At 48.2% G+C, this 12258-nt stretch overlaps 2 protein-coding genes across 2 annotated transcripts; both read left to right on the top strand.

Annotated features, from left to right (window-relative positions):
• On the top strand, positions 1 to 1753 carry LOC127749280 (uncharacterized). Its single transcript, XM_052266769.1, has 3 exons — positions 1 to 120; positions 458 to 646; positions 1465 to 1753. Exons 1-3 carry the CDS (start codon positions 48 to 50, stop codon positions 1536 to 1538), a joined length of 336 nt encoding a protein of 111 aa, XP_052122729.1. The 5' UTR covers positions 1 to 47; the 3' UTR covers positions 1539 to 1753.
• A 2851-nt stretch (positions 1754 to 4604) lies between these two features.
• On the top strand, positions 4605 to 10242 carry LOC113214242 (uncharacterized). Its single transcript, XM_026433552.2, has 5 exons — positions 4605 to 4736; positions 6216 to 7316; positions 8405 to 8814; positions 9210 to 9577; positions 9951 to 10242. Exons 1-5 carry the CDS (start codon positions 4616 to 4618, stop codon positions 10066 to 10068), a joined length of 2118 nt encoding a protein of 705 aa, XP_026289337.2. The 5' UTR covers positions 4605 to 4615; the 3' UTR covers positions 10069 to 10242.
• The last annotated feature ends 2016 nt before the right edge of the window (positions 10243 to 12258 follow it).

Below are 12258 nucleotides of genomic sequence, written 5' to 3'. Positions count from 1 at the left end.
AGTAACAGCGGAACCAGCCTGCAGTCATCTTTGGAACCTCCATCAACATGTTCGCTCAGCGAACGTCGCTGGGTCTAGCCGTTGGGCTAGCCCTGTTTGCCGTGTCTGCAGTGTCCGCAGGTAAATAAATTAAACCATACGTGTATCATCTGATGTTGAGTATACAATCCCGCAACACTGCTGCGTATTCACCACACCCACACCTGGTACCTTAAAACACTGAACACTTACTTATTACACATAAGACACAAAATTTTCATCAGAAAATGTTCTTGATGATTTTACTTTAATAACTCGCGCTTTTCACCATAGAACTTACTTTTATTTTTACAAGATATTTAATTTTGATAAACTACTTCAGCATTTAATATTCTCTATTTTCTTAAATCTAAGGCATGTTACTTTCTTTGGAAATTAAATTTAACAATGAGTATCATTGATTTCCTTGCTTCCTCAGGAGTCACCACCTTCAACACCGGAGACTTATTTGCCGTCCGCTTTCCGCAACTCGACGAGGCGAAGTTTGGCGACAGCTTCATCAAGTTCGAGACTGATGGCTTACAACCCAATCAATTACGGTTACGTGCTGCTCCTCTCCGTCCAGGACTGGACTTCATAGTGAAACGTGGTAATACCACTCGCAGAGGTGAGTCACAACTCATATTCCAAAATTCAAGGACAGGAAGGCAATCCGTTGTCAAATTTTAAACGATCCCAAGTACTTAAACTGGGAACGCGAGTGTGTGAATGCTGCACACTTGTAGGTGTCGGAATGTCGCACACTTGCAGGCGTGTGAATGTGGCACATTTGTAAGGCGTGTGGAATGCCCATTTGTGCATGCATGCCCATTTGAGTGAGTGAAGGTGTGAATTTTCATTTAAAATTCACACACTTGTGCCCGAATGTGTATGAATGTCGTCTACAACACACCTACAAGAGTGCAATACTCACACCTTTTAGTTTTCGGCACACTGCTCGTCATTTGATTTCACGTCGATGTGGGGTGTTTGTGCATTTACAATCTTGAATTGTAATTGTACGACTTCTTCTATGGAAAATTTTCCTGTACCCGGCACGACCATTTTTTGACTACACTACTGCAGTGTGGCAGCAGCGGTAGCAGCCGACAAACTTTCATATCCCAAACACGAAAAAATCCACTAATGTCATTTTGAGTCATTTGGGTCTTTTGGAGCTTTTCACTGTCACTGTGAGTTACTTTCTTCCTAAATTTTGATTGATTAGTACCGAGGGTTAGTCCAAAATTTGGGCAGGAAAGTGACCCGCCGTGATGCTCATGTAACAAGTCCAAAATTTCAAATAACTTTATAGTTCGTTTTTTGTGTTGATGGGGTTTCGAATACGCCAATAAAGCACTTCAAATTTTGTTGAGCGATCCATAGTGCCTGAGGTCTTCATCGGTTGGCGTTTATCTGCTGGAAGCTCATATACTGTCTCTTTAGTTACAGAGAAACCCAAGATGAGTCTGGGAGATCAAGGTGAGTTCCCCTTGTGCCACAAACCCCAAACCCCATAAACCCTTAATTCAGCTCGAAAAATTTAAAATTCGAAAGTCACCTTACCTATTGACGCGACTTTCGAACCTGAATGTCGTGTGGAGACTCACGTTCAACATCAAGTCTTCCCGGTACTTAGAATACAGTCTAATCTGTTATTAGTCTGAATGTTAAAAGAAAAATATTAACCGTATTGCTGGAAACCTTATTCAAACCGATTCAAAACAGAAGTAAGAATACTCGCGAATACTGCAATTTTTCTTGGTCTGAATTGGTCCAAGTATTAATGTTGTTTTGCTGCAATAAAAATAGCAACCCAGATTTCACTACGATTTTTAACAAAGCAATCAAGTACTGTTAAAACGTAAGCATTTCTCCTTGGCCATTCTGTAAAATTTGGTTAGAACTTGAATTAACGCATAAGTAACTTATAAATAAAAGTCAGTTACATGCAAAGGAATTTTAGCGTATGACTAATGATAAAATGTGTCGAAACATTCCAGGATGTTTTCCATCGTGCCTGCCCTGCAGCAGCTATTTTGACTGCCCTCGTGAGTACCTGCAAAGCTTTCACTTAAAAATTGTATAATCAATGAATCATTTGAAAGATCGTACGGATTGGTCTGTCCTTAAAAACAACAAACCCATACATTTTAATGTAGATCTGTAGAGGTCTTACAGTGACGAATGAATTTTTCTTGTCGATACCGATACGATATCGTTTCGATGTCACTTCTCTTTGAGGTATCGTCAACGATGAGAAAGCTAAAAAAAAAAAAAAAAAAGACTCTTGCTTATGCTCTCCCATACGCTTTCCCATATCGGAGCTTAAGTGAATAGCACATATACTTTGCAGTTCTGCAAAAGCGTTGCTTTGCAGGAATTTAACAGTACACCCATAAAAGCGGGGTCTTCAATGAAGTAAAAGTACTCGGCTAAATCGAGGAAACATGCTGTAGAATTCTCTCTCTTCCCCAGATGTAATCAGATTTGATAGCTCAGGGTATACCTGGGGATCCTTTATAAAGGAACGAACCGTCCATTTACTTGTCTACACCATGACTAAACTTTAGTCACAGACCAGAAGTAGGCCACTCAATTATGGTCGATTTAGTCTCGTGAGGCGAGTCGCCTCACGGTGAGGCGTCCTCATTGAGGCAGCTGCCTCAGAGGTTTTCAGCCAATCACAGCCCTCAAAACCTCTGAGGCGAGCTGCCTCAATAGGGTATTTCAGAGCTGGACGTGAAGAAGTAAAATGGAAGAACAAAACGCGCACTGCTCATGCGCAGACGCCCCCCACTCCATCCCCTTCTTCCCCCACTCCGCGTCTGCGCATGAGCAGTGCGCGTTTTGTTCTTCCATTTTACTTCTTCACCTCCAGCTCTGAAATACCCTATAGACCATTTCAGTCGCGGTGACAAGAAGAAGAAAAGAATAACCGAAATAGGAAACAGTTGGGCGAGGGGTGAAGAGGGACGGAGGGTGGGGGTGGGGGGCGATCAGAAGGCAGTGCTTTTCCGGTTTGTTATTCTTTTCTTCTTCTAATCACCTAACCCTGAAATGGTATATTAGGGCACCTCACCGTGAGGCGACTCGGTTGTATCCGCAGCGACATACAACCTACAACCTAATGGAGGTCCCTGATTGGCCAATTCGCCCCGCGAGTCATTTGTTATGGGCGAATTGACTCAAATTGACCAATCATCAGGGACCTCGGTTAGGTTGTAAGTTGTAGGTCGCTGGATACACCCCTCGCCTCACGGACTAAATCCACCATTATGGACAGGGTGCACACTGGCGTCATCTATAGGCAGGACACGACACTGGCTTCTCACAATGCAATTTGCATGGGTGCAAGTGCAAATTAAAATTTCATGTCCCATATACAAATGCTCTTGCGAAATCAAGTGTCAAGAACCCGCTTTCCTGGGTGTATACACACTGTTACAATCCTGCAACCAGCAAAATTAATTCTTGTTGCAAGAGTATGCTGAACCGCAAAGAAGTCAATATTGTCTTTGGAACTAGATTTTTTTCTTATACGAAAGATATACACTCCCATCTCCTTACGGACTCGCTTACGGAGAATTTTCTGCAAACGCGCTATGGATCACAAATCATCCGTATAATACGGATGAAACTGTCCGTATTATTGATAATTTGACCATGAGATCCCATGCCCCCATGTTTGTTTGTTTGTTTGTTTGTTTGTTTGTTTGTTTGTTTGTTTGTTTGTTTGTTTTTTTTTGTTTTTTTTTCGACTGGGAAGCCTAAACTACTGGTAGCAGATCAGCTGCAAGCTGCAAAGGACAACTCCGAGCAACTCTTTACTCTTTATCACGTCTTGTTTTCCCCATAGCTTGCAGTAGAGGGTTTTATGGAGATTACTGTGACCGACGCTGCGGGCACTGTAAAAACGGAAAGTGCAGCAAGCGCTCTGGATATTGTGATGATGGATGCGAGCCTGGATATGCACCTCCGAAATGTGAAGAAAGTAAGTAAACGCGATCACACAACAGAAGGAGAGGTGACAGGCACCGGCATGGCTTTCCCTTACGAAGGAAAAACGCTACGAACTCTGGGGTTATAGGTTTTAAGTTTCTACATGGTATGTCTACATTAAATAAAGTAGACATGACTGAAAACCATTCCAATGACTAAAGTAGAGCGTTTTTTCTTTATTTGAGAACGTACTTTCCTTAATGTACACTGTTAAATCAGGCGTGAAACTGTTATACTTTAGCTTATGTGAGGCACAATGCCTCACGCTATCTAAAGTAGAACACCAGTGCCCCTCTTTAGTGAAATTAAAACACTCAGTGTCTCACATTAGGTCATGTGAGTCACGCGCAAGAACCCAACGCTTCGCCTAATGTGAGGTACTATGAGTGTTCTACTTTAAGCAATGTTGTCATGGGTTTAGTTGTCTATGGCCAACGGAATATTGGGTTGTGTGTGTCTCACTCTTGACGTAACAGTGTAGACAGTAGGGTACATTTAGTGTATTCTCTATTTTTGGTGATCTGCTTGCCATGATAACACTTTGAAAATGGACTAACCTCCTCACCTGCTGCTTCCAGGTTTGCCCTACTCCGTTATGGATGTGTGGAATGTTGGAAAGAAGAAAGCCTCCATGGCCTCTTTGAGACTTTACGACGTTCATCGACAGTTAACTGTCTCTTCCGAGCTGGCCCCAGACACGCCTGTGAACTTCATGAGTAAGTTTTGCGGCTAAAGGCTTAATCAGGTTATAGAGACTATAGGCTATTTCAGAGCTGAACGTGAAGAAGTAAAATGGAAGAACAAAACGGGCACTGCGCACGCGCAGACGCCCCCCACTCCATCCCCTGCTTCCCCCACTCTGCATCTGCGTTTGTTCTTCCATTTTACTTCTTCACGTCCAGCTCTGAAATACCCTATACCAAGTATCACCAAACTTTTAAAGCGCACTGTAAAAAATAATCACGGTCGCCCATACGTAAATATGCCGTTTATTTAACCTACGGCGTCTCCGTACCTTGGGTTTCGCACCCTCTTCCCATAAGAGCCCATGTAAAAAATGCGTGGGTACGGAGCCAGTGTACGGAACGGTACAGAAAAAGTCCTGTTAATTTTGATCCGGAAGTCTTCGTTTTGAGTACGGAGTCTGTTACGGCGTGCCGTAACTTGCCTCCTTCCCTATGCTAGCCTATGTAATAATCGTTGGTACGGTGGCCAGGTACGGTAAATCTCCGAACCGCTTTCGAAAATCACTCCCAAAAGTGAGAAATGGAACGCCGTGACAGGCTCCGTATCCAAGACTGATTTTTTACAGAGCGCACCAATGAAGCATTTCATTTTAGGTTCCACATATTTTGCATGTTGAGTGCGTGAAATGAGAATTTTCTGCGCAAAATGCGTATTAAATGCGCTAAAAATGTGGGACCTATAATGTTCATTAATGCGCGAGGCCGAATTTTATGCGCATTTAAGCGCATTTACAGTGTACTGTGTACTGGGGAGGCGAAGAGAGGTGGCCAGGCTACCAGGGTGCATCACTTTCTAATGAAGTGTGTAGTGTGTATTATACACTGTGTCCACTTTTATTAAGCTATATTTAATAAAGCCCGCGCTCGATGCACCGTCGCCTCTCCCGTTTCACAAGCGAAGCGTGCGAGGTATGCTAGTTGGAGCGCGCTCTAGGGCGCTCCTCGGACCGCGGGTCAGGCGAAGTGGATAGGGGGTCGACTGACTGACTCACTGGACTGAGCAGGACACCTCATACGGTACAGTCGGCCTGCCGACCCCCGCCTGCTGCCCGTGAATCGTTCTAGACTGCGCTCCCTCGAGCGTGCCCCGCACGCTTGCGGAAGCGCGTCGCGTGTCAAGCATGGGAATGGTAAAATATGTAGCTCTTAAAAGTCATAGGAAATAGCTCCAAGTAAAACTATAGTGTAAGAAATTATCGAACAACATTATTTACCCCATTAGAATACATCGTGGATTTATGATCAATTTAATAGTCCGTATCTAAATTTCAACTGTTGAGCGACAGTCGTACGACCGAGAGCAGCATGTGCCGAACTTCGCAAACTTGAACTTATACACGAATTGACGAGCAAAATTAAACACTGTGTTGTACTGAAGGTTGTGTTTGTCGCGATATTGATGCAAATGCTTTCCTTTCGTCTGAATTAATTTTCATTTCAATTTTTCAGGATATATGGATATTATTAAGGAAGTGAACTCAACACTCTATTCGCAAAAAACCTTGTATAATCCGGATTACCCTGTTCTGGAAAGGCAAGTGGCCATTGCAGGCGAATTAGCGCAGAGCGACGTGGAACAGAGGCTCGCCAAGTGGCAAACCATCGCCGTCGTTACACTACCACGGCCCGCCAACATCAGCGGTCTGAGCCTGGTCACAGATTTAGACGAGTACCTGTCCGGCTCAATAGATGCCGTCAGCGTGGCCACCAAACAGCAAGATACGGAAATGAAGAAAATCATGTACGACCGGGGTCAGAACATTATTGTGGAGCTAGGCGAGAAGCTTAATTCCACAATTGATACAATTAACAACGTCTTGCTTCCTGCCATTGATAATGAGTTTACATCTTTGGAGAAGGTAGCGAATGAAACAATCGACAGGATCAAAATGGCCACTGACAACGTTGAAAAAGACAAACAGAAGCTGAAAGACCTCGAGAAGAAGAAGAACGCGGCCCGATTCTTCAGTATCTTTGGTAAAGTGGTTGGATTGCTCGGTGGACTCTTGGCTGTTGCTTTCCCACCTGCTGGTGCGGTCGTGGGGGTAGTTGGTGGATCTATTGCTGTAGGTGGGGACGAGTGGGGAAACGACCTAGATAGCATGATCAGTGAACTCAAGGAAGAGATTTCCAAGCAAATGAAACTAGGAGAAGATTACGGCATCATCTTGGAGCTCCTTACGAGCACCGAAGAACTCTTGAAGTCTATGCGCAAAGCCGGCTCTAGCGGCGGTTTGGGTTTGAGAGCGTGGCTGGTGAGCCCTGCGATGCTCGACTTCAGGTCCAAATTGGTCATCATGACCCCGGAGCACTTCGAGGCGGCCCAGTCCGGCAGCTATTTGGCCTCCATCCTCTCAGACATCTGTCAGAACGTGATCGGAGCCATGGATAAGTCGGAGTACTACATCGGTCAGATAAATATCATCAGTCAACTTACGCCCCCGCTGCCGTCGACTGGGGACTCACCAGAGATCAGCCCCTACATTGTCCCTGCACGGACGACGGTGTACAAGAACATGGTGCTGAGTAACCACAGGACGGTCAGGCGAGGTCAGTTGGAGTCAATTGTAGTTTATTTTAAGGGTACCCAAGACCAAACAATATCAAAAACCTCAGCACTGTAAACTGGTTTGCGTCTCTGTAGGCAAAATTATTGGCGTCCTTCTTCCCAGAACGCCAACATTTGGCGTTCATAGAGGACGCCAATATTTTGGCGTTAGAAGACGCCAACCGGCTTACAGTGAGACTATACATCATAAGCCAGAAATTTACGTACTAAAATTCAAAACTATACGATTTTTCAGCCAACTATTATGTTTTGAAAAATGTATCAAGCGCACACTAAACCGCTATGCACAATTTGTACTTAATTATGCATACACTTGTGCATGCCGAAGGGATCATCCAGGAAGTACGTCCGTCGTTCGTCGTTATGAACCTGCCATGTTCAGCGAACGCAAGCTCTCATGGCGCCTGATGGGTAGGCAAAATCTTGCCTGCAGTGCAAGCGTGTACTGTGGGGTGGCCTTCTCCGTGTCTCGCAGGCGCTTGGCTCCAGCTATTAGCAGAATTAATCTAAGAAAAATCGATATTCTCCCTGGACGACCACTTATGGCTGCTTTAAGGGACACGTGCTCAAATTTGCATCTCAATACTATTTTTCCCTGGTCAAAACCTAAAACTCATTGGATGGGCTAATAACACTCGGCAACATAATGCATAAGGGTTTGCACTGTTAAAGTCTTACGAAGAAAAATACAAAATCCTTTGTAATACGAAGGATTCGGACGCTTCGTAGGGAGCAAACCCTTCGTAGGTACGAAGCATTTGGCATTTTGCATCGTAAGACTTTAACTGTGTGGTGTCTGGGCTTTTAAAAACGACCTGGTGTCTATCCTCACGCACTTCTGTAGTTACACTGTTCAGGCGAAAAGACAAACCAAGTGGCTAATTAGACGGGAATTTTGCAGTAAACACCGTAACTGCAGAAGTGCGTGAGGAAAGACACCCGGTCTCAGCTAATCAGCCACTTGGTATGTCTTTTCGCCCGTTGACTGGACCCCAACACCAAATCTCGTTGGCAACCCGAAATTCTTGAATAAATCCCGCACTTACCGTTAACCGTCTCCCTTCTGTAGGCATGCAGCTGTACGCCTACCCATTCTGCTCTGTCATCAGCGAGAGCTTGGCCGAGTCTTGCGAGGCTGGGCGCACGCTTGAAGAGTTGGTGCGGTGTGCGTCCGACGACTTCACGCGCCTTCGCGCCGCCATCAAGCAGGACTCGTCGACGAGTTCGAGGAGCGGGGCCGGACTGAGCTGCGCCACGTTCGACGTGGCCCACAACCGGGACACGTCCTTCACCACCTGGACCAACGCCGAATACGGTTCACAGATAAGGGACCTGCTGGCCGGCAAACGCGTGCTGCTCAACGCGGACGTCGCCACCAGTCTCGAGGACACCTTCGCCGTCAAGTTCAACGCCGTGAGCCTCAAATTCTGGCACGGGAACTACTCCAAGCACCAGGAGCTGCACAAAGCCCTCGAGCAGGTAATGTAACATGTAACTGATGGTACTTTTGCACCAAAGTAGTGCAAGCAATGGTGTACATGAAAACAACCACCTCTTAACTTTCCGTAGCTAACTGTTAGCTGGCCACAGACACTGGCTAACTTTTTAACTGTCACAGAAAAACTTGCGCTGTGGAAGCCACGAACACAACTTGTCCTACACCTACTGTAGGGGTCGAACGACACTTAGTTTTCAGCGTGTCTGTTATAATAAAGCGCGAACGCAAAGATTTTATGTAAAACATGTTTGACCGTCAGTGGTAGCCAGTAAAAAATAACAAAACTAGCGGAAAAATATACTACTTCTTCTTGCTACTGAGTTAAAGCTGTGATGTGTGTACAGTACATAATTTTTTTTTATTTTTTTTTGAACAGGGCTTTAGGCTGCACCTGACCCATATGGGGAACTCGTACTTCAAGTGCGGCTCGGACGTGGTGACCTTCCCCCACCGCCTGGTGACGCTCCTGGCGTCCTTCAGCGTGCACGCCAACGGCGAGCCCGAGTTCGCCAGCGAGGACTACCTCAAGTTCCAGCGGGGCGATGCCTTCCTCAGCCCCTACGCGACGTGGGCCGCCCAGCTGCTGCCCGTCACGGCGCGCGGTTCGCCTGCCATCAACTTCTCCACCCTGAAGGCCTACGCTGACGATGTCAGCATGTCCCTTGTGGGCTACGGGACGTCCGTCAGCAGCGCCTCGCACTGCCAGGAGTGCGACTGGCCCGACTTCCACGTCGCCGCCAAAAGGTACGATCACAACTTTGTGGCTATACGGACATGAGCCGGCCCGGAGTTGAGCCCGGACCACTGTAGGCCCAAGCAGTGTCTGATATGAGCCTAGCTGGACGTAGCCAGGACCAAAGATGACGAGTCAGTCTCGGATCTACGCTCATATCGGGCAGTGGTCGGGCCTACAGTGGTCCGGGCTCAACTCTGGGCGGGCTCAAGTCCGTATAGCCCACTTTGTATCGAGGGGTCCCCGACTCCCAGAATAAGTGTATACAACGAGTTGACGAGTTGGCGCGAGTTACTTGCGAGCTAGGCACAATATTTTGAGAGTTCGGCGCGAATTTTCGAGAGTGTTTGCGACTTGAGTGCTTTATTTGCGTCATTATTGCAGGCTGCCGGTGCGCGTCATCCCGAAGATCAAACATCCTCTCCGTCCGAGCATACCGTCGGATATGAAATTAAAGGCATCAAGCAGACACTGCCCATGGCGTCCGCTGGCCACCGAATAAGTTGTCCCAATTCAATAATTGCTCTTAAAAAGATTTTGATTCAAGGAGTCGTCTCTGAGAAGTTGGTGTGAACGTTGGGTGGATTGCAATGGTACTCAGTAGGCATAAAGGTTATTAAAACTTTCATGTATGTCTATCATGTATCTAGGACTGTATTTGCGTCAATTTTATAAAGTTTTTTCAAATTGCATGTAATTTTGTTTTTAAATGATTTTTGTTGACAATCTTTGGAGCCGGGCTTACTCGGAAATGCTTTGTAGGAGATAGAAATAATGCCCGAGGTATACTGCAAGAAGGTAATTTATTTAAGATCTATTTGGAGTGGTATACATCTCTCTGAATCGTCTTTCTTTTAGTAACAGAAACACATCATTGTTTCGCTTTGCTCCGCGCGGCAGCCAAGTCGCGCGGTGTGTCCTCTTGGTCCCGGACACGCTCCGCGCCACGCCTCAGCGGCCCTGCTGCTCGTCGTGGTCCTCTCTGCCGGAGGGTGGCCGGGGGGACGCCCGACGGCCCGACGCTCGCCACTCCTAGTCGTCTTCCGGCACCACACCGTTGCACGAGTCGCACAGCACCTCGGCCGCCGGGAAAAGCACCCGCCGAACCTCGGCGAGCTGCCGGTAGCACTGGTCTACGGTGTGAGCGACGTTATCCCTACAAAGCACTAGCCTCCGCAGCGCCTGCAGGCCGCACGGGCCCAGCGGCGAATGCAGGCCGCCGGAGACCGCCGTGTCCACGTTCAGCTGAAGCTTATCCAGCGATTGGCCGTGCGCCCTCAGCAGGGACTGCAGCGTGGTGTTGGGGAGGTGCCCCCACACTCTGAGCCACAGCAGGCCGGCGTGTCCCGGCGGGAGCGCGGGCAGCACGGGGGGATCGGCGTCGAGGGCACCATCCATATCTAAACTTCTCACCTCCAGCCTCCTCAGCCGCGGCAAGAAGTGCACAGCACGCAGGTGCGCCTGGCGGGGGTGTACCACCTACGTAGCTGCTCCACGGAGGACGCGGCGCGCTGCAGCAGCTTGAGGCTCCAGGCGGGGTCATAGTTGCAGAACACATCCACCAGCCGCGTCACCTGCGGGAGGGAGGACAGTGTCACTCAGGGCGGCTGATGACACGTGACATGAGGGCCCCCGCGGCCTAGCGCGGGCCGTGAGGCACGAGGTCTGGCGCACACTCACCCCTGTGTGCACGGCACGGCACGTCTCCTCACTCAGTTTTTTTACGTAGACTACGGCTATGGACTCACTTTTGCTCTCGGATATAAACTTTGGTGTCCATGGCTAAATTTCAGTTTTAGGAAAAATACCCGTAAGAATGCTGGGTTAATTTTGAGGATCTCGCGTGACCTCTAAATTTTGTCCAAAAAATTCAGCCTGCCTGCCAGTGGGTCGGCGCTGACAGTGAGGTGCGCTGTGAGGCTGAGCTGAGCGCCGGGGCCTCCTTGGGGCTGTCGGGGGGACATGGACATAGGGAGTGATTGGTCGCGGGTCAAGGGCGATATAGGCATTTGATGGTCAGCCACCTGTGACCCGAGGAACACCAGTCGTTGAATCGGGGACAAGCTCGGCCTGGACGGTGACGTCCGTTCTTTCTTACGGCGGACTGGGGCCGCAACGAACAAGAGCGTTCCGGAGGGCCGCCGACCCCGGGAGGACCACAAAACCCCACTGAGAGCACCAGAGGCCAAAGTGGGTCCTAATAATTGCGGGCTCCCTATAGCGGGAAATACACAGGTGTACCATAGCATCTTTTCTTGTTCTCCGGTGGGTGAGGGTGAGTGGAGGGGACGAGAAGCCTACAGCCTCCGTTGAAGCATGTGTTTTATGAGTGAGTGAGAGTGAGTGAGTGAGTGAGTGAGTGAGTGAGTGAGTGAGTGAGTGAGCGAGCGAGCGAGCGAGTGAGCGACTCCGACTGCGAACGCACTCCCGTGCGAACTGGAGAGCGATTGGAGAGCTCACGGTGAGCTCACCGGAAGCGCCTTCTAGAGCGCCTTCTAAACCGCTCAAAACAGGGTGAGGGGGGTGGTGGAAACGTTCTGAGAACGTTCTTCAAGTGAGCTCACCGTGAGCTCTCCAATCGCTCTCCAGGTGCGAACCCGAGCGAGCCGAGCGAGCCCAAGCGTCCGAGCCGGCAGGCAGGCGCCGGCCGGTGGCCAGTGCTAGGTGGTGCTAGGCGGCAGCGGAACGCGGC

This window comes from Frankliniella occidentalis, unplaced genomic scaffold (genome assembly GCF_000697945.3).
Source record: "Frankliniella occidentalis isolate FOCC.00 unplaced genomic scaffold, Focc_3.1 Scaffold42, whole genome shotgun sequence".
In the NCBI taxonomy this organism is placed as follows: Eukaryota; Metazoa; Arthropoda; class Insecta; order Thysanoptera; family Thripidae; genus Frankliniella; species Frankliniella occidentalis.
Note: the sequence above shows the minus strand (reverse complement) of the source record. Positions and strands in the feature narration are given on the sequence as shown.

Coding starts and splice junctions, on each gene's coding strand:
- LOC127749280 (XM_052266769.1), top strand. CDS start 48: ATGTTCGCTCAGCGAACGTCGCTGGGTCTAGCCGTTGGGCTAGCCCTG. Junction 121..457: donor CGTGTCTGCAGTGTCCGCAG/GTAAATAAATTA, acceptor TTGCTTCCTCAG/GAGTCACCACCTTCAACACC. Junction 647..1,464: donor TGGTAATACCACTCGCAGAG/GTGAGTCACAAC, acceptor CTGTCTCTTTAG/TTACAGAGAAACCCAAGATG.
- LOC113214242 (XM_026433552.2), top strand. CDS start 4,616: ATGGATGTGTGGAATGTTGGAAAGAAGAAAGCCTCCATGGCCTCTTTG. Junction 4,737..6,215: donor CACGCCTGTGAACTTCATGA/GTAAGTTTTGCG, acceptor TCAATTTTTCAG/GATATATGGATATTATTAAG. Junction 7,317..8,404: donor CCACAGGACGGTCAGGCGAG/GTCAGTTGGAGT, acceptor TCCCTTCTGTAG/GCATGCAGCTGTACGCCTAC.